This window comes from Rhinopithecus roxellana, chromosome 3 (assembly GCF_007565055.1).
Source record: "Rhinopithecus roxellana isolate Shanxi Qingling chromosome 3, ASM756505v1, whole genome shotgun sequence".
In the NCBI taxonomy this organism is placed as follows: Eukaryota; Metazoa; Chordata; class Mammalia; order Primates; family Cercopithecidae; genus Rhinopithecus; species Rhinopithecus roxellana.
Genome location: NC_044551.1, coordinates 162678577 through 162697480, shown reverse-complemented (window position 1 = coordinate 162697480; position 18904 = coordinate 162678577). Strand labels below are relative to the sequence as shown.

The following is an 18904-nucleotide window of genomic DNA, read 5'->3' as shown; positions in this document are numbered from 1 at the left end:
ACAAAGAAAATTTCCCCTTTTGTACTCATATGGTGAGGCAAATTGGCCTTAAAGAATGCAATTTTACCAAACAAACAAGATGAATAAAATTCTTATTGGATTTCCAAACAATCAAGGTGAATAGGGTAAATATGGAGACTTGAAAACATAATGTAAAAGGCAGCTCAACTTTCAAAGATCTCAAGAGCTGGGTCGATTTGGAGATGGAAAAAGAGTGGGCAATAAATAGTCTTTTTTCTTTCCTTTTCTCTTCTTTTTCTTTGGGCACATGAACTCACAACAGCTAAATTTTTCTTCCACATCATACTAGATAGGAGTCTCAGTTCAAAGTGCTAGGAAGCTCAACTCAAATTAAGCTAAGCACAAAAGGAGATTTCCTGGAAGGATCCTGACCAAGCTCAAAGAATCCAAGAAGGAGCTGCAGAAAACATGGCAATTCATGGGATTCAGGGACCAGAACTGGAGGTCCGATGCCTCCAGAATCTCTCTTCATCTTTCATCTCTGCTTGTGTCTGATATTACTGGTTAAATTGTGTCCTTCAAAAAGATGTTGAAGTCCTAACCCCCAGTGCCTATGAATGTGGTCTTGTTTGGAAAGAAAGTTTTATCAGATGATCAAGTTAAAGTGATGTATTAGCTTGCTAGGGCTTCCATAACAAAGTACCACAGACTGTTTGGCTTAAAATAATAAGAAATTTATTTCTTCACAGTTCTGGAGCCCAAAAGTCTGAGATGAAGGCATCAGCAGGATTGATTTCTCCTTGGCTTGTTGGTGGCCTTCTTCTCTCTCTTTCTTCACATGGTCTTCCTTCTGTGCATGTTTGTGTCCTCAGTTCTTCTTCTGATAAGGGCACCAATCATATGGGTTATTAGGGCCCAACAATATGACCTCACTTTACGTTAGTGACTTAGTTACCCTTTCAAAGCTCCTGTCTTTAAATACAGTCACATCTGAGGTACTGGGCGTTAGTACTTCAACATATAAATTTTAGGGACACAATTTTGTGTATAACAGTTGAGGTCATTAGGGTGGCTCTTCATCTAATGTTCTTATAAAAATTTGGACACAAAAACAGACATGCATAGAGAGAAGACAATGTGAAGTCACAAGAAGACCATCCACAAGCTAAGAAATGCCTGGGGCTATTAGAAGCTAGGGGAGAGGCGTGGGACAGATTCTCCCTCAGAGCCCTCAGAAGGAATCCATCCTACCAACAACAGCTTGATTTATGACTTCTGGAATCCAGAGCTGTGAGACAATAAATTTCTGTTTTACAAGCCATCCATTTGTGGCACTTTGAAAATGAATACATCTGGCTTTTCTTCCCTCTACAGTCAGACAGGCTTTCTCCAGGTGGTGACCAGACTGGACCTTGGCTCTTCCTCTTCCCACTTCTGATCTTTCCGCACACCTTTCCATCTCTACTTTCACAACAGATCCAGAACCTAAAAACTGATCACCACCTGCGCTGATACCATTGTGGTCTCAGCCATCATTTCCTCTTATCTAGATTATGGCAATTGCCTCTTGAGGGGAGAACAAGCTCAAATCGTGATTTTTTTCCTGTACTCTCACCACAAAAATCATCAACACAGAAGACGTTCTATATTTTATAAAGACCAGGTTTCACCATGTTGCCTAGGGCAGTATGAAACTCCGGAGTTCCTCTCCCCTCCTTCAGTAATGGCAGTTGTGGTGAGAGTTAAATAAACTAATACATAATATTATTATTAATAATATTGTTATCTACAGTACCACTACAACTGCTCTTCTGTAATTTTTGGCCTTCATGTATGATGAAATATCTCTGTAAGATATTTGGTATCTTAAAGACCAAATAAGGTCATGAACTTCTAAGGTTTGCCAACACACATACAAATGTGTGTGTGGTTTCTCCCCACACAGCAAGCAAGCACTCAGGTCTGCAGTGGACACCAGCTAGGTGTCCTCCAATTCAATCCTGACACTACCTGGAGACAGTTCAGATCCCACAAGTTGAGGACCCAGTCCCACAAGATCACTCCACTGTCCCCACCATCCCCATTCAGATGCTAGTTGCAAGTCCTGACCTCCAGAACTTCTGACTCACCCACTTCAAGATGGGCTTCCCATGACCCTCTCTTTGGATTCAATTAATTTACTAGAGCAGCTCATAGAACTCAGGGAAACACTTACTTTCATTTACCGGTTTATTATAAAGGATAGTGCAAAGGATGTAGCTGAAGAGATGTATAGGGCAGGGTATCGGGGAAGAGGCGTGGAGCTTCCATGCTCTCCCTGGGTGCACCATCCTCCAGAAATCTCCATATGTTTGACTAGTTGGGAGCTCTCTGAACCCTGTTCTTTTGGGTCTCTTAGCAAGACTCCATTGGATAGACATGATTGAAGACAACCAGGTAGAAATATGATTAGCTAAAAATGGGTATGATCTAATACTAACAGACTGAGTCGGGAAACCTAGTAAGGCCCATCTGTCTAGATTCTTCGTGGCCTTCCCGTGCAGCATTTCTTCATGCAGGGTATGAGGCAGGATGCTCTCTGGAATGAGAAATCAATCAGAAAAGCCAGGAAAGATTAGAGTCCTGCCTTGGGCAGGTGAAGGGAAGTCAGAAGAAGGTCAGAGAGAGAAAAGCCTGCTTCTGAGGTCTAAAGTGCCCCCAACATTATAGCAAAAGACTGTAGCAAGGGCTATGGGAGTTATGAGCCGGGAACCATGAATCTATATTTATATATAGAGGGAAGAGTGGAGTTTAGTGAGGAGTGGGAGTTGGGGAGGAAATTTTACATATATATATATGTAAAATATCATACCTCTTAATTGGTCTTTTTCTTCGCTTTGCCTCCCCGTATTCACTTCTCCAAACTGTAAGTAGCCAGAGTGATTCTGTTAAAATATAGAGTTGAGATCATGTCTCTCCTCTGCTCAAAACTCTTAATGGCTTCCCATCTCATACAGATAAAGCCAACATCTTTACCATGGCCTGGAGGACCCTATGTGACCTAGATCCATGTTTTCTGACCTTATATCTCAGGAACTCTGCAACAGCCATACTGGCCTCCTTGCAGTTCTGAAATGTATCAGGAGAATGCCTGTTTCAGGGTCTTAGAACCTGCCGTTCCTTCTACCCAGAATGATCCTCTTCCAAATACGAGCATGACTTGCTTCTCCTCTTCTTTCAACTTTTCTGCTTTAATGTAATTTTCTCAGAGAGGTCTTCCTTAGCTCTTTTAAAAAAAATTAAACCCTGCTCCTCTCTCCCCTGCCCTGCCATCACTTCTCATCCTTCTTCTCCAGTTTACTTTTTCTCCTTAGTACCCATACTTACTTATCATATATGATATTTTACATATTTGAATCTATTCTGAGATTTTCCTTTGTTTTCCTTGCAAATTCTCATTCTGTACCCTGGTTTCAATAACTATATCCCTGTTCCCTGCCTTGGCTTGTGTCTCTAGCCCACATCTCAAATGTAAAGTTGCTGGATTTTAGAGACAGTCTTGGCCCACTCAGTTTCTGCCCCTGCATTTCAGTTTTCGTTGGTGGAAAAACTGAGCTTCAGGGGTAGGAAGGATTTTGTTCAAGGTCATATTGTATATGAAGTACATTCATGAGTTTTTTCAACATATACTAGGTGCCAGGCATTTTACTAGGCACTGGATAGAGAGGAGTGAATAATATATACAGTTCCTCCAGTCTTGAGAATGTCACAGTAACAGTGAAGTGTTTACATATACAGATAAAACTGGATACAAAAAATCATTGATAGAGAGATGGTCAGGATGGTCAGAAGTGGGAACTGAACCAACATGAAGAAGGTGAGAAAAGCAGAGAGACAGGGTCAGGGCTGGAGTTCTGTGTCACTTAAATCTTGCAGCATTTACAATCATTCATTCATTCGTTCAACCTGAATGTATTGGATGTCTACCATGTTTAAACTCTTGTGCCTCCCTTTGAAGATACAAAAGGTATTTGATATCTTACAAAAGCTCTTTAGTAAGATATTTGGTATCTTAAAGACCAAATAAAGTCGTGAACCTCTAAGGTCTGTCGGCAAATTTCCATCCTCAAGTCCCTGCCCAGTTAAGCCAAGCAATTTCAAAGCAATGAAACTTTGTGTCACAGTTTCTTCTCTCTCCCTCAGAGGACCCAGAAAGTAAGATTACTGTTGTGCAAACCGGCTGTGATTCAGAGCTACAAGATTATAAGCTCATGTTGTCAAGTCTGGCACACGTTTCAGAAAGCCCCAACGTCCTTGGAATGGGCAGGTTGCATTTGTTCTTACACAAGTCACTCAGCCAACCAGCCCCAAGTTGAGGTAGCAGGTGGTGGGGTCTTTAATCTTTCAGGACACACCGTTGGCCTTTCATGGTTACTTAATCAGGAGATTAAGTCCTGCTTAAAGATACACTCTGGGAGAAACTGATGGTCAGAGTGGATTGAGGATACAGGGCCCAGGACCCATGCTAGCAGGGGGTTTGTATGTCACATCTGGTCTCCAGCTACTCTGGTAAAAAAGGCAGATACAAAATACCATAAACTCTGCAGATAATTGAACTCTCCTTTGTGGGCCTGTGTAGTCTCCCTGGAAGACTGCTTTTTGTTTTCCCGTAAGGAGGGATTGGTGATATAGTGGAGTGACTTTTCAACATGCATCCAACACATGTAAGAGCGTCTGCATCTCATTCTCCTCTCCACTCCTCCCTCTGTATTTCAAGGAAATGCTGCCTACAGGCTTAGTAAGGTGGGGATTAAGAATTAATTATTGGATTTAGCAATTGGGTCATTGGTGACCTTGACAACAGTAGTTTCAGTGAAGTGGTGGGGGCAAATACTGATTGGAATGGACTCAAGACGTTATAGGCAGCTCTTTTGAGAAGCATCAGTGGAGCAGAGACTTGGAATACAGCTGGAGGAAGACAGGGAAGATAGGGGGTTAAGAGGGTTAAGAGTGGTTTTTTTTTTTTTTTCTTTTTAATGGAAGAAATTACAGTGTACTTGTTGTGCTGGCTGGAATGGCCCACTAGAGACAAAGCTGATGATGCAGAAAGGGAGATATTGCTAGAGCGATGGCCTTGAACAAGAAGGAGGACAGGAACTTTTAGTGATGTGCTAGAGCTGGCCATTCAACACAGCTATTATTAAAGCATACAAATTTACAATCACATAAATTACATATAAAAATTAATAAATGTTTATTTATTTGAGATGGGTCTCACTCTGTGGCCCAGGCTGGAGTGCATGGCACGATCATAGTTCACTACAGCCTTGAACTCCTAGATTTAATAGATCCTCTGGCCTTAGCAACAGGTGTGCGCCACCACACCTGACTAATTTTTTATTTTTTATTTTATTTTTTGTAGAGATGGAGTTTCACTATGTTGCCCACACTGGTCTCAAACTCTTGGCCTCAAGTGATCTTTCTGCCTTGACCTCCCAAAGTGCTGAGGTTACAGGCAGGAACCATAGGAGCCTGGCCAAAGAGTAATAAACATTGAAAACTCATCCCTTCCTACTACATTTTTCCATTATCTATGTTCTTGGTTCTTTATGGCTGTTGTATGTGGGTGGTGGAAATACCATGTGATGGTGTGCTTCTGTGCTTCCCTCCCCAACTCCCACTCCTCACTAAACTCCATGTTGCTAAATCCCCAACTTGTGTTTAGTGACATCGAGTTGGCATCTTTAAACATGGTAGGAGTATTTACACTACAGGAATCAGCAACCTTTGGAAATCAGGGCCTTGCTTGATTTATACTTTAAAGGAGAACTGTTTGTCAAACATTTTTTCAGCTCACCTCAGGATTCAGTGGACAAATGGAGACACTGGTGCTAAAACAAAGTGCTGACAGTTCACCCACAGGAACAAGAGGGAAGGCAGGGCATTTGGTCTGGTTGGTAGAGAGGTGGCAGAGCGATGTGACCTACTGACCTAAGTGAAAATGGAAGTAAGGTAATGACTGGAGTATAAGACTGGCAACAAAGGTGTGAGACGTGTGAGGTGAGAGGAACGTGGGAGAGTAAGTGGATTAGAGAAATTCAGTACTTTCTTTCTTTTTTCTTTTTCTTTTTTTTGAGATGGAATCTTGCTCTTGTCGCCCAGGCTGGAGTGCAATGGGCAATCTCTGCTCACTGCAACCTCTGTCTCCCTGGTTCAAGCAATTCTCCTGCCTCAGCCTCCCGTGTAGCTGGGACTACAGGCACCCGCCACCACGCCCAGCTAATTTTTGTATTTTTAGGAGAGACGGGGTTTCACCATGTTGGCCAGGCTGGTCTCGAACTCCGGACCTCAGGTGATCCGCCCACCTTGGCCTTCCAAAGTGCTGGGATTACAGGCGTGAGTCACCGCGCCCGGCCAGAAATTCAGTACTTTCATAGTGTATTTGGCACCATTAAAAGGCGCCATAGGGTTAGTGATTATGAATTTAAAAGATGCCTGTCACAGTGGGTGTGTATTTTCCTCAAGGCCCTTCCGGTGGCTTGGGTAGAGACAGTCAGAGAAGAGCTAGATTTACACAAGGCTAGGGTTTTGCCAGACCAGCGTGACTGTGTACAGCGGGGGCGAGAGAGATGGCAAAATCGTAAAAGTCATCACCTCGGAGACCCTCCATAATCATCCTCGCTAAAATCACGCCCGCGCCCGTGTCACTTTAACCGATTATTGTGTTTATTTTCCCAGCTTGTTGATTGGGTGTGAAATCAGCCGGCTCATCAGTCGGGCTGGTGTTTCCTCCCGGCGGAATCCACAGTGCCCACCACAGCGCTGGGGCATGGGAGGCCTCAGAACAGTGCTGAATACACGGATGAACCTGCTGGTTCTCCTAACATCTGTGCGTTGCAGTCAAGAATAATACTCGCAACTCTTTTGTATCCTCTAGTTCCCTGCTCCGTGGTGTTTAACCTCAGCGAGCAAAGGAACTTAACTGCAGGGTTGGATGCACTAAAACGAGGTTCTTATTCCCGAGGCAATCTTGACCTTACACAAGGCCCAACCCCAAGCCCCAGAGGCAGCTGCCTGGTGGCGTAATGCTGGCCTTTGTCACACCAGACCTTCCTTATTCATATTTTCTCGTGCTGCCAACCACGGCTTATTCTGTGACTCCAGGCGGTGATACCATAAATGCACAAGCCCAAGGTCCAGGTTTCCTGGGGCGGGGCGTGATGGCTTCCAGGCAGAGAAGCTTCTTTCGGCAGGCACGGCCGCGGGAAGGTACCAGGGCCGATCTGGCGCCGCCAGCGTGGAGACCGCGGCGCCCTAGGTGCTCTGGGCGCGCCCCAGCGCCTCCAGCGCTCTGCAACACCCTCCTCCCCGACTCTGGCCATAGGGGCGTGGGCGTGGCCCACTGCGCGTTTCTCCGAGTGGCCAATAAAGTTTCGAAACTTTGAAAAGCGGAGGAAAAGGCCACGCCCATGTGGCTGTCAGAGTGTGGGCGCCTGCGGGCCTCGGCGGAGCCTTGGGCTGCTCTGCGCTCGTGGAGGCGTGGCCGGTGCGCGGGGCCCGCGGAGCGCGGGGATGGGGGTCTCAGTGGACGTGCACCAGGTGTACAAGTACCCCTTCGAGCAGGTGGTCGCCAGCTTTCTCCGAAAGGTACCGCCCCGCTTCCATCCACCCTCCGGATCCCGCGCTGCCTCCGCTGCTTGCCCCCTCTCCTCTCCTCGATCCACGCGGAAGCTGGCATCGTCCGTCTCTCTCTCCAGCTGCGGGCTTTGCTTCAGGGATGTGTGGGTCGAGAGGGATTTCCTCGAAAACTCCCCTTACAGGGAGCGGGAAAAGGCGCCGTGCTTGGCATCACGTTCACACCTGCCCCAGCTGAAAGAAGAGGCTTTCCTTTCAGGAAGAGCCTCGGGGAATGCCAGCTCGCGAACTTCGTGGAGTTGCAGATGACCGACGTGTGGAACTTTCCCGTTCATCACTGACCCCTTAAAAGCGAGGGAAGGCCATTGGGCAATCATCCTGGTTTACTCAGCATGATCGTTCTGCCGCCTCTCCACTTCCCCTTATTAAACAGCTGTGGGACTTCGTGCAGGTTGCTTACTCTCTCTGTGCCTTAGTTTGCTAATCTGTAAAATGGGGAAAATAATAGTACCGACTCATAGAATTGTTGTGAGGATCCAAATGAGGTAACTTATGTAAAGTGCTTATCACAGCTTTGACCTAAATGAAGAAACTGAAGCAAAATCAATATAAAAAGAGAGTTTGTTTGAGCCAAGTTTGAGGACTGCATCCTGGGAGTGAAGGTGTCCTGAGTACACATTCTGATGAGCAGAAGTAGAAAGTGGGTTTTTAAAGGAGAATAAGAAGCGGTTCCTAAGTTGTTTACCAAGAATTTATATTAAAATAATATAAACTATTGATTGGCTGTACATTGTTCTTTGTATCACAAATTCTAGGAACTGGAAGATAATGGGTAAGGCATCTAACTGGTCAGGAACAAAATTGGGCTCGCAAGAATAGTTGCTCGCAGGAATAGGTTGGGTGAGGAGGGGGCCACTGAAGTCCTATACTCTTGTCTCTCTGGGCTTGATCGATTTTGCGTATTTCACTGTAACTCACACAATCTGCTCTGAGCTATTTTTCTTTTTCTCACTGCTACTGATGTTTAGTTAGGGCTCTAAAATGTTGTTGTTGTTTGTATTACTACAACTGATTTCAGTACAAGTAATGAACTCTTCCTCAATATTGAGTGGCCCTGAATTCTAAAGACTGTTTCTAGGATTGTGGGTCCTGATAATAGGAAAATGGAAAATGTCTTTGAGAAATCGAAAGGGCCCAGGCCTGGGAAGTGGGACTCCTGGACTCTGGTGTGGTTCTATGTGTGGTTAGTTCTCTGGGTGACCTTGGCCGAGGGTTTTTTCTCTAGGCCTTAGTTTCCACATCTATAAGATGAGGAGTTGTACCAGAAGATCTTTTAAGGTCCCCTTCAGTTTTCACTTTCTTAAGCAAGATTTGCAACAATTGCAGTTTGCCTTGGTTAGCAGCCATGGGACATTGAACACCGTATGCAACCGGGAAGCCAAACTAAGGGAGATGCTGGGAAGATGAAGGTCATCTGTTAAACGATAAGGCATAGCCTCCATTAGAGGAGGTGACACAGTAGCCCTGGTCACAGAGGAATAAGGAGGACACTGGTTAACATTTTTTTGCTATAGGGGGCCTCTTTAGAAGGAATGTCAGCTTGCTGATAGGTTCATTGATTTTCAGTGTCTAGACTAGTGCCTAGCACCTACTAGGTATTTAATAAAAACCTGATCAATGAACAAATGAATGAAGGAGTGATTTACAGATCTTTTGCAGACTTTGCCTTAGGCCAGGCTTCTGGACCAAAAGTAACAGCCAACACCCAATTTTTTTGTTAGGACTGGCACTTTGGAGTCTGGGTATTCTTATGCCACTGCTCCTTTGTAAAGTCTTTTTGGATTGTCATCATCAAGAGTTAGTCGATCTCCACCTTCTCAGAACTCTCAGGGCACTCTGTCCAGGCCTTGCTGACCTTCTGCAGTGTCAGATGGTGACTTCTGTACGTGTTGTGTTTCCCATTAGACTCTCAGGTTTTTAAAGGCGAGACTCACTCCTGCAGAAGCACATAACACAATGCCAAGTTCTCATTTACGGAGGTCTTGGTGCATTGTCAGCTTTTGGAAAATGCTTTTCTTTTGTTGAATAGATACTTAACTTCTATGTGCCAAGCTTTGTGCTAGGTGCTAGAAAAATGTGGGAGGTCACCACAGACCCTGGTCTCATGGAACTGATGGTGTGTAGTGGGTGAGATTAACATAAATAAATGATGAGCAAATGAACACAAAATTCAAATTGATGCTGTGTACTTATAAAAGGAAAATACATGGTGCTCAAATATAGCAGGGAGGCCTGCTGAAGTCAGACAGGATGATTTTTAGGAAAGGCTTCCCTGAAGAAGTGGCACTTGTGAAATGATGGCTGAAGCATGAATAGAAGTTTCCTAGGAAGACTATGTGTGTGGTGTGTGGTGTGGCGTGGTGTGTGTGTCTATGTGCGCTCATGTGTGCTTTTCATACTTTATCATGTTTACTGCTGCCAACACCCTCAGGAAGTAGTTATGATTAATTTCCATTTTACAATATAGAGAAACTGAGGACCAGAGAAGTGTCTTCCTTAAGTTCCTACAGCTAGCAGGTAGGACAGCCAGTATTTTAACACATGGATCCAAAACTCACACTCTTAGTCACCAGGCTCTGCTGCATTGCATATAATAGGCACTTCCAACGATCATTGAGGGAATACGGTGTTTCAGAATCAACTTTGCTGGCCGGGCGCCGTGGCTCACGCCTGTAATCCCAGCACATTGGGAGGCTGAGGCTGGTGGATCACTTGAGGTCAGGAGTTCAAGACCAGCCTGGCTAACATGGTGAAACTCCATCTCTACCAAAAATACAAAAAATTAGCCAGGTGTGGTGGCCTATGCCTGTAATCCCAGCTACTCGGGAGGCTAAGATGAGAATCACTTGAACCCAGGAGGCAGAGGTCGCAGTGAGCCGAGATCACACCATTGCACTCCAGCCTGGGTGACAGAGCAAGACTTCGTCTCAAAAACAAAAACAAACAAAAAAGCCCAAAAAACTTTGCTGTGCTCAATCTGTTTTCTTTTGTTCACAGTCTTCTCTCAGAGTTTGCTTAGCTGTCTGGATCTGTTGTCCCTGATATAAAGATATAACTTGGATGTATGTTAGGGTGAGAACACAGAATGTTTAAGTTATCTATTGGTATGTAACAAACCACTCCAAAATTTAATGACTTAAACCAACGACAGGCTTTTAATTTTCACAATTCTGTGAGTTGACTAAGCTCATGTGGCTGGTTTTTGTGTGCTGTGTGGTATAGCTGAGGTCACTTATATAGCTATATTCAGTTAGAACCTGTTGTAATTCTTATAAAATATTTAGCAGAGTACCTGGTACATAGTGAACAAGAACTATGGAAGGGAAGAACTGGGAAAGGCAGAACTGAGAAAGGCAGAACTGGGAATATCAGAACTGGGAAATGGAAGGCGGAACTGGGAAAACAAGAGACAAACATTTGGAGACTAAAGGTCTAGTGATGGAACAGTGTTAACACCATGCATGTCACTGTACTTCCTTTCTTTCTATTCATTCATAAAGGAATCCTTCAGAGGTTTCTTGGAAGGAGCTACGTGGCTATTTATAAGATGTCAGTAAATCCATTTGCTGGGTGAATTTTCCCCTTATGTTATTCAAAGCCATGAACTGGAATTCAGTAGACCTGGATCCTGATCATCATGCTTTCACTGTTAGGTTGGGTGGCCATGGAAAACAGTTTTCACCATCCTATACTGTGTCCTTGTCCAAATTAGAAAAGGTGTCTTTTAGGGGTCCAGTCCATAAGCTCACAGTTCATAGGGCTGGTGGAAAACAAATGAGACTATTTATGCAAATTAGAAAATGGTACTCCTTCCTCTAGGTGGGTGCAGTCCTGTGCCCATGGGCCCACTTGACAAGGAGCCCTTGTGCAGTGAGTAACATCACAGCTGTGTAAGCCCTAGTTTCTCCTCTGTGAAAATGGTAATGCCACCTATCCCACCTACCTTCCAGGGTTGTTGTGAGGATATCACATGTGTTAACAGTTTGAAAAGCATAAGCTTTTTTTGTAAACCTAAGGTAGTAATAATTATCTTTTTGGCAAAATACGCTTTTATTTTTCTTTCAGTCTTTATGTTTTTTTTTTTTTTTTTTTTTTTTCAAAGGAAAGCACTTGGCAGAAGGGACAATCATCTGAGAATCCCTGGGAAGTATTTAATCTGATTTTGCACAATGGTATGTTTGAAGCTGCTTTAGCACTGAAGAAGTTCTATTTTAAATCAAATCTACTGATCTATGGCTTTTTGGTTTGTTAGCAGTTGCCTTCCAAGTTATAATATACCACTGTTTTTAAAACCTGAAGAATGTTTGCTCTTCTTACATCTGCCTGTTGAATACCACAGGCAAAATATTAGCTGCATGCTTTCTTTTTTTTTTTTTTTTGAGACGGAGTCTGGCTCTGTCGCCCAGGCTGGAGTGCTGTGGCTGGATCTCAGCTCACTGCAAGCTCCGCCTCCCGGGTTTACACCATTCTCCTGCCTCAGCCTCCCGAGTAGCTGGGACTACAGGCGCCCGCCACCTCACCCGGCTAGTTTTTTGTATTTTTTAGTAGAGATGGGGTTTCACCATATTAGCCAGGATGGTCTCGATCTCCTGACCTCGTGATCCGCCCGTCTCGGCCTCCCAAAGTGCTGGGATTACAGGCCTGAGCCACCGCACCCGGCCGTAGCTGCATGCTTTCAAAGCTAAATGACACTGTGAAAACAAACAATATGATACTCTTTGTTCGTGAAATACAGTATTTCTCAATACACGCTTCATGGAGGAATGTTATGAAACCCAAAATGGTTTATTCATTGGATGCTGAACTGTATGTATTCCAAGAACTACAGTGTCAATGCACTTGACAGTGTATTTTGGTTTCTTTCTTTGTGTGACTCTTAGCTTTCTTTTTTTTTTTTTTTTTTTTTTTTTTTTTTTTTTTTTTCTGAGACGGAGTCTCACTCTGTCGCCCAGGCTGGAGTGCAGTGGCCGGATCTCAGCTCACTGCAAGCTCTGCCTCCCGGGTTTACGCCATTCTCCTGCCTCAGCCTCCCGAGTAGCTGGGACTACAGGTGCCCGCCACCTCGCCCGGCTAGTTTCTTGTGTTTTTTAGTAGAGACAGGGTTTCACCGTGTTAGCCAGGATGGTCTCGATCTCCTGACCTCATGATCTGCCCGTCTCGGCCTCCCAAAGTGCTGGGATTACAGGCTTGAGCCACCGCGCCCAGCTGACTCTTAGCTTTCTAGCTCTCATAACTTACCACTGTTTCCTTCCTTTTACTTAAAATCATCTACAAAGAGAACACAAAGTTGCATAGACAAATGTAGCAGTGTAGAAAATAGGTCTTCTTTGGAATCTCACTTAGACCTTTCTAATGGGCTTGCCTTTCATGACCTGGATTCAGAGAACTTCTTAAATTTCATCTGCCTGAAACTTAAAGTCATTAAAAAGGATCCAGAGAGCCATTATATTGACTGGATTTTCTTGTTTATATCTAAATGAGGCCAAAGAAGTAAAGATTTTTCTTACCTTTGCAAGGTTGATTTTCTTTTTATGCTGTGGTCAAAAGAGTCATAGTGAATAGAGTATCACCTTCATAGGTGGTGATTTTTGTCATTTGTTTGTGATGTATCCCAAGTACCCAAAGAGATCCTGGAACATAGTAGGTACTCAGCAAATCCTTGTTGAATGAATGAATGAAATAACTCTTTTGCGGATTAGCCCTATGCAATTTTAGATTGAAGTCAGTATGGGATTCAGAAACATGTCCTTACTTTTGGTACTGTAATAAAATGGACAGATTAAAATATTAATAATTTCTTTGCTTCAACAGAATGACCCTGGGTGTTATTTATTTTGGCTGGGAGCCTGGTGTGCTGAACAAAATGGTTTGAATATTTACTCTTAAGCTCATAAAGGGGATTTATGAATGGCTATTTCCATTTAGAGTAGAAAGCTGATTGGGTAATTAATAATGTTTCCATTTCTGATCCTATCTTTTCTCCCTTGCAAATCTGACACTTACATGTGTGGAACATATCTCCTTGCAAAGCTCCAGAAATATTTGGGGGTGAACCTGCATTTCTAAAGTAAACGATTTGATAAACCATAGGCCTAGTTTAACATAATGATTATTTATCTTTTGTCACATGCTGTACTAATCTTTCTTCACTTTTATCTTCCTGTCCTCAGTTCCACTAGAAGATTAGGCATGATGTAAAGGAGAATGGTGCAGATGTGCAGAATGTGGGCTCTGACATCGGATGGGGTGGGGAAGACAGGGATGGAGCGCTGTTAGCCCTGTGAGCTTGGACAGGTCATTTCATTTTTCTATGCCTCGATTTCCTCATCTACAAAATGAGAATAATAATCACTATCTTCTGGAGTTGTTGGAGAGATTAAATTGGATAATGCATACAGTTGCATGTAACATAGCTAGCTTAATTTCAGCACTCAGTGGGCTCTTTTAAAGTACTTGTTGAATAATGATAACAACAACAACAACAACAACAACAACAACAACAACAACAATTTGTTGCATTGATTTCATGAGCCTGAAAATAAAAAGCTGAGAGAAGTGGCCTCAGAAATCTTTACTAACTTAGAGTAATAAAGGGGACAGTGAGTGTGAATAAAGGTACACATTTGAATTAGGAATATTTTCTAAATGCCCTCTGAATAATTGTGAAGTATACTTAGAAACTTATCTAGTGGAGATTGCTGCTTAATCAGTGTGTAAAAGATAGAAGATATTGGCCAGGCATGGTGGCTCATGCCTATAATCCCAGCACTTTGCAAGGCCGAGGTGGGTTGATCCATTGAGCCCAGGAGTTCAAGACCAGCCTGGGCAACAGGGCAAAAACCCCATCTCTAACAACAACAACAACAACAACAACAACAACACTCCAAACCACACAGACACAGAAACAAACAACACCCCCGCCTACTAAAATTAGCCGCACATGGTGGCACACACCTGTAGTCCTAGGTACTCAGGAGGCTGAGGTAGGAGGATCACTTGAGCTGGGAGGCAGAGGTTGCAGTGAGCTGTAATTGCATCACCACTACACTCCAGCCTGGGTGACAAAATGAGACTCAGTCTCAAAAAAAAAAAAAAAAAAAAAGAATTTTTTCACTCTCTAAGTACATGGACCTGTCTTCAAGGAGTTCACTGTCAAAAGGGACAGAGGAGGATATAGTAGTTTTCATGATAAAGGCTTTCTCGGGGGCATATGGCAGACATTACATTATAGTATGGGGCTAGATTTATATTTTGACTATAAATCCATGAAAGCATTTAAACTATTTAGAAACAGTTGCCTTTTAAAAACCAAGTAAATACTCTCTCTTGTACTCTCACTTCTCTGGTGCAGCCCTTTCCCTAATGCTAGTATGGGGTGAAGTGTCAGGGAGGCCTTGTATCTTACAAAAATTCTGAACTGGTAAAGTATGAGCTTGTGAGTTTTTTTATTAGTCTAGGAAAATCAGATATATTATCTTCTAATCATTTAAAAATCATTGTTTAAGTATTTTTGGATTGCAGATAGATGGCAGCAATATATTTAATGCCATACCACAGTAAATTGCAAGGTAAAAACCGAAGTCTTGAAACTTTTTAAGTTTTCAAAAGTGTTGATTCATTTGTTAGTAGCAAAACCAGCTACATTTATTTTCTACTTGCACAGTGCTAGGTATTATACTATAATTAAATTGTTTCCTTTAATTCTCGTAACAACTCTTTGAGGTAATTATTTATTCTCATTTTACAGATGAAGAAACTAGGGCAGATTAAAATGATTTGTCCAAGCTTCTCACAGATGAGATTCCAATTCAGATCTCTTGGGCTCTAAAATTCACCATTTTCCAACAGCCTGTCTTTAATTTTGTTTTTTATTTCTTAACTTTTCCTTTAGAAACAATTTGACTTATAAACCATTTCAAAAACAATATGGCAAAACAAATAATTCCCATATACTTTTTTCCAGCTTCTCTGAACCACAGTATACTTTTTAAAACCAGGAAATTAACACTGATACAATGCTATTAACTAACCTATAGACCCTATTTAGATTTTGCCAATTGTCCACTAATATTGTTTTTCCAGTCTAGGATTCAGTTCAGGCCCCTATATTGCATTTAGCTGCCAGTCTCCTGCAGTGTAGGACAGTTCCTCAGTCTTTCCTTGCGTTTCCAGACCATGGTGATTTTGAAGAGTGCTGGGCAGTTATTTGTAGCATATCTTTAGCTGCACTGGGTTTATGCATACATTTGATGTTGTGATAAGAGGATTTTCCTGTGTCACAATGATAAACTGTCTTTTCAAAACCTTCACTATGCCATTGCTGATTATTGGGCCATTTTTGAAAGAAAGAGGCTGATGTGCTGTTGGTTGGCCTTTGTTTGGAATCATAGCTTTTCCTGGCCAGAAGGACCTCGAATGGTCACCCGGTGGTTCATCACCCTGGCCTCACAGATGGCAGCGTTGTGGTTTGCATGTCTTGGCTCATTGCCCTTTGTTCTTTCTATTTCATCATCCTATTGAAAGACCAATGAACAGCCATTCAAAATACTTTTAAACTTAATTATGTCTTGTCCTTGATCTCGTCTTGGTATAAAATCAACTTTGCTTTTCTTCTGAGATAGACTATGGTGTGTGGAGCTCATAAAAGGAATTTGGCATAGCTCATGGTGATGTTTTTCTGCTGCTAAACACCAAATCTCTTTTCAGCAGCCCCATCTCTTTGCATGTACATGTTTGGGAGCAGCCTAGATAACAGATTCCCTTAATGCTTATAACACGGGTATGTTAATATACCAGACTGACTGTAGGTCTTCTTTGCAGGACTCTTCAGAGAGATCTGTCACTCACCTGCTTCCTTGTACTCTCTCGGGTAACTTCATTTGAAAATTGGTAGACAGTGACTCCTTTGGATGTCATTGACTGTTTCTGAGAGGGGGAGAAAATGTTATAAAAAATAGGCACTGGCTTCTGAGCTGTTTGGAAAGTTGATATTTTAATAACTCTTTTAAGAGTAGGCTTTCTGAAAGCGTATGGGTTTTTTTTCCCTCAGCAATTATGAATACTAAATGTTATATCTTCATGTAGCTTCTCCCACAAACATATTGAATATTATTTCTGTAATTAGATGGACTCAGTTTCTTGGACTCTTACTTTTTATATGTATGTGTTTGCTTTAATGCTTATTACCCCCGCCCAATATTATGGAGTTCTTGGCTTATCTTTTAATATGTAAAAAATAAAGCAAGCAGATACAACAGGTTTAGGAGAGTCTACATTTTACCCTTGTTAGACTGTAACATACATATGATATATACAGTGGTATTTGCAGTAGCTTCATGTCTTGGGGAAAGGAAAATGAGTTAGTTTACACATTCTGTGAAGAAAGTAAAAATTATAAGGATATGCAAAATGAAGTCAAATATTCCTTTAAAAATCCCTTAAATCATCCATAAAGTAGTATAGCATACATGGCATATGTATGCAGCCTGTGGGATCATTCTCATGCACACTGCAGTTTGTGATCACCTGAGCCAAGATCAAGAAAGACAAGGACTTTTGGCAGATATCTGGGTCTTCATATGACGTTGCTTTCATGAGAGTCGCTAGTATGAAATGGGGATTGAAGAATCCCAGTGTGACCCTGCTTGTCTGCAGGCTTTATACTATTATATTTATAGCATTAATACTTGATAGGTTTCCATGCTTTGAGAAGGACTGAATGAGATCATGTGCATGGCTGCTTCTCTAGGATAGCACCTTGCATAAACACAGTAGCTGCTCGGTGAGTCTTTGATGGGTGTGATCCTGATTTAGCTTGATCAATTCTGCAATCATACTGGATTGTGCTTGAAAAGGTGTCCAGAAAAACCTGGCCACCTGCCTCCTGTCTTCTTCTCAGGTAAGTGTTTCCGGTGTTGACCTCTGAGAAACCTTCCCTCTTTCAACTCTTTCTCATGGGAGTTTTGGTAAATTTTCATGAATTAAAACGTGAATATTCAAGTTACCACGAGATGGCGTCAGATCATTTCAAGTAACGCCAGGTAGGGGGCGCCTCAATTCAGTAAATCTTTAAAGAGGTTGAAATACGTGCCTTTCATAATACGGCAGTTAGCTGTTGCAAAGAAACCCCTACTTTCTTCTACTATTCTTCTATGGAAACTTGAGGCTCACGGCTCTTCAACTCCAAAAATTATGTAAGTGTGAAGTATTTGAGTTTATAATGTTTAAGAATTTCTCTGATAACTTAGTGAAGTAATCAGAACTTGCAAAATTTGATCACCATGTCTCCCTGGTGATTACATTTTCAATGTCCTTTACAGTTTAGTTGAGTCATCTTCCTACAACTTATGGTGAATTTATAATATTCAGTCAGTATATATTTATGGGTATGTAATGAACAAGCTAGAACTGTAGTAAACGAGATAAGCCCATTTTACTTTAGTGTACATGTTACAATTTACACACATAAAATCACAATTCAGAGGACCTGTGTGAGTCTCAAATATCTCCCTTACTTTAGGGGTACTATGTAAGCGAAAGTCTCCTTTGCTGAGGAGCAGAGTATCTAAACCTGACCCTCTGTCATGGGCATGTAACTTGGAAGGGCTGAACTTCAAGAAAGCAATCATTGTAGTTCCAAGCTTTTTTTTTTTTTTTTTTGGAGACAGAGTCTCACTCTGTCACCCAGGCTGGAGTGCAGTGGCATGATCTCGGCTTGCTGCAAGCTCCGCCTCTCAGATTCAAGCAATTCTCCTGTCTCAGCCTTCTGAGTATCTGGGACCACAGGTGTGCACCACCACATCTGGCTAATTTTTGTATTTTTAGTAGAGACAGGGTTTCACTAGTTTGGGCAGGCTGGTCTCAAACTCCTAACCTCAAGTGATCCACCCGCCTCAGCCTCCCAAAGTGCTGGGATTACAGGCATGAGCCTCCATGCCCAGCCAAGTATTTTTTTTCCCCTAGGGCTAAAATGAATGAATGAATGAATATATAAATAAATAGATTTTTTTTTTTTTTTTTTTTTGAGATGGAGTCTCGCTCTGTGGCCCAGGCTGGAGTGCAATGGCACAATCTTGGCTCACTGCAAGCTCCACCTCCTGGGTTCAGGCCATTCTCCTGCCTCAGCCTCCTGAGTAGCTAGGACTACAGGCGCCTGCCACTGTGCCCGGCTAATTTTTGGTATTTTTTAGTAGAGACGGAGTTTCACCATGTTAGCCAGGATGGTCTCGATCTCCTGACCTCGTGATCCGCCAGCCTCGGCCTCCCAAAG

At 42.6% G+C, this 18904-nt stretch overlaps 1 protein-coding gene across 4 annotated transcripts in view; it reads left to right on the top strand.

The window, feature by feature from the left end:
* Positions 1 to 7369: 7369 nt before the first annotated feature.
* PRELID2 (PRELI domain containing 2) overlaps positions 7370 to 18904 on the top strand; it is a 77144-nt gene continuing 65609 nt past the window's right edge. For 3 of the 4 annotated variants that reach the window (XM_010370625.2, XM_030927987.1, XM_030927986.1), the window contains exon 1: positions 7370 to 7587. In XM_010370625.2, the coding sequence (XP_010368927.1) occupies positions 7513 to 7587 (75 nt within the window). In that variant the 5' untranslated portion in view covers positions 7370 to 7512. The remainder of the gene's footprint in view (positions 7588 to 18904) is intronic. The other variant, XM_010370626.2, reaches the window with a different exon arrangement.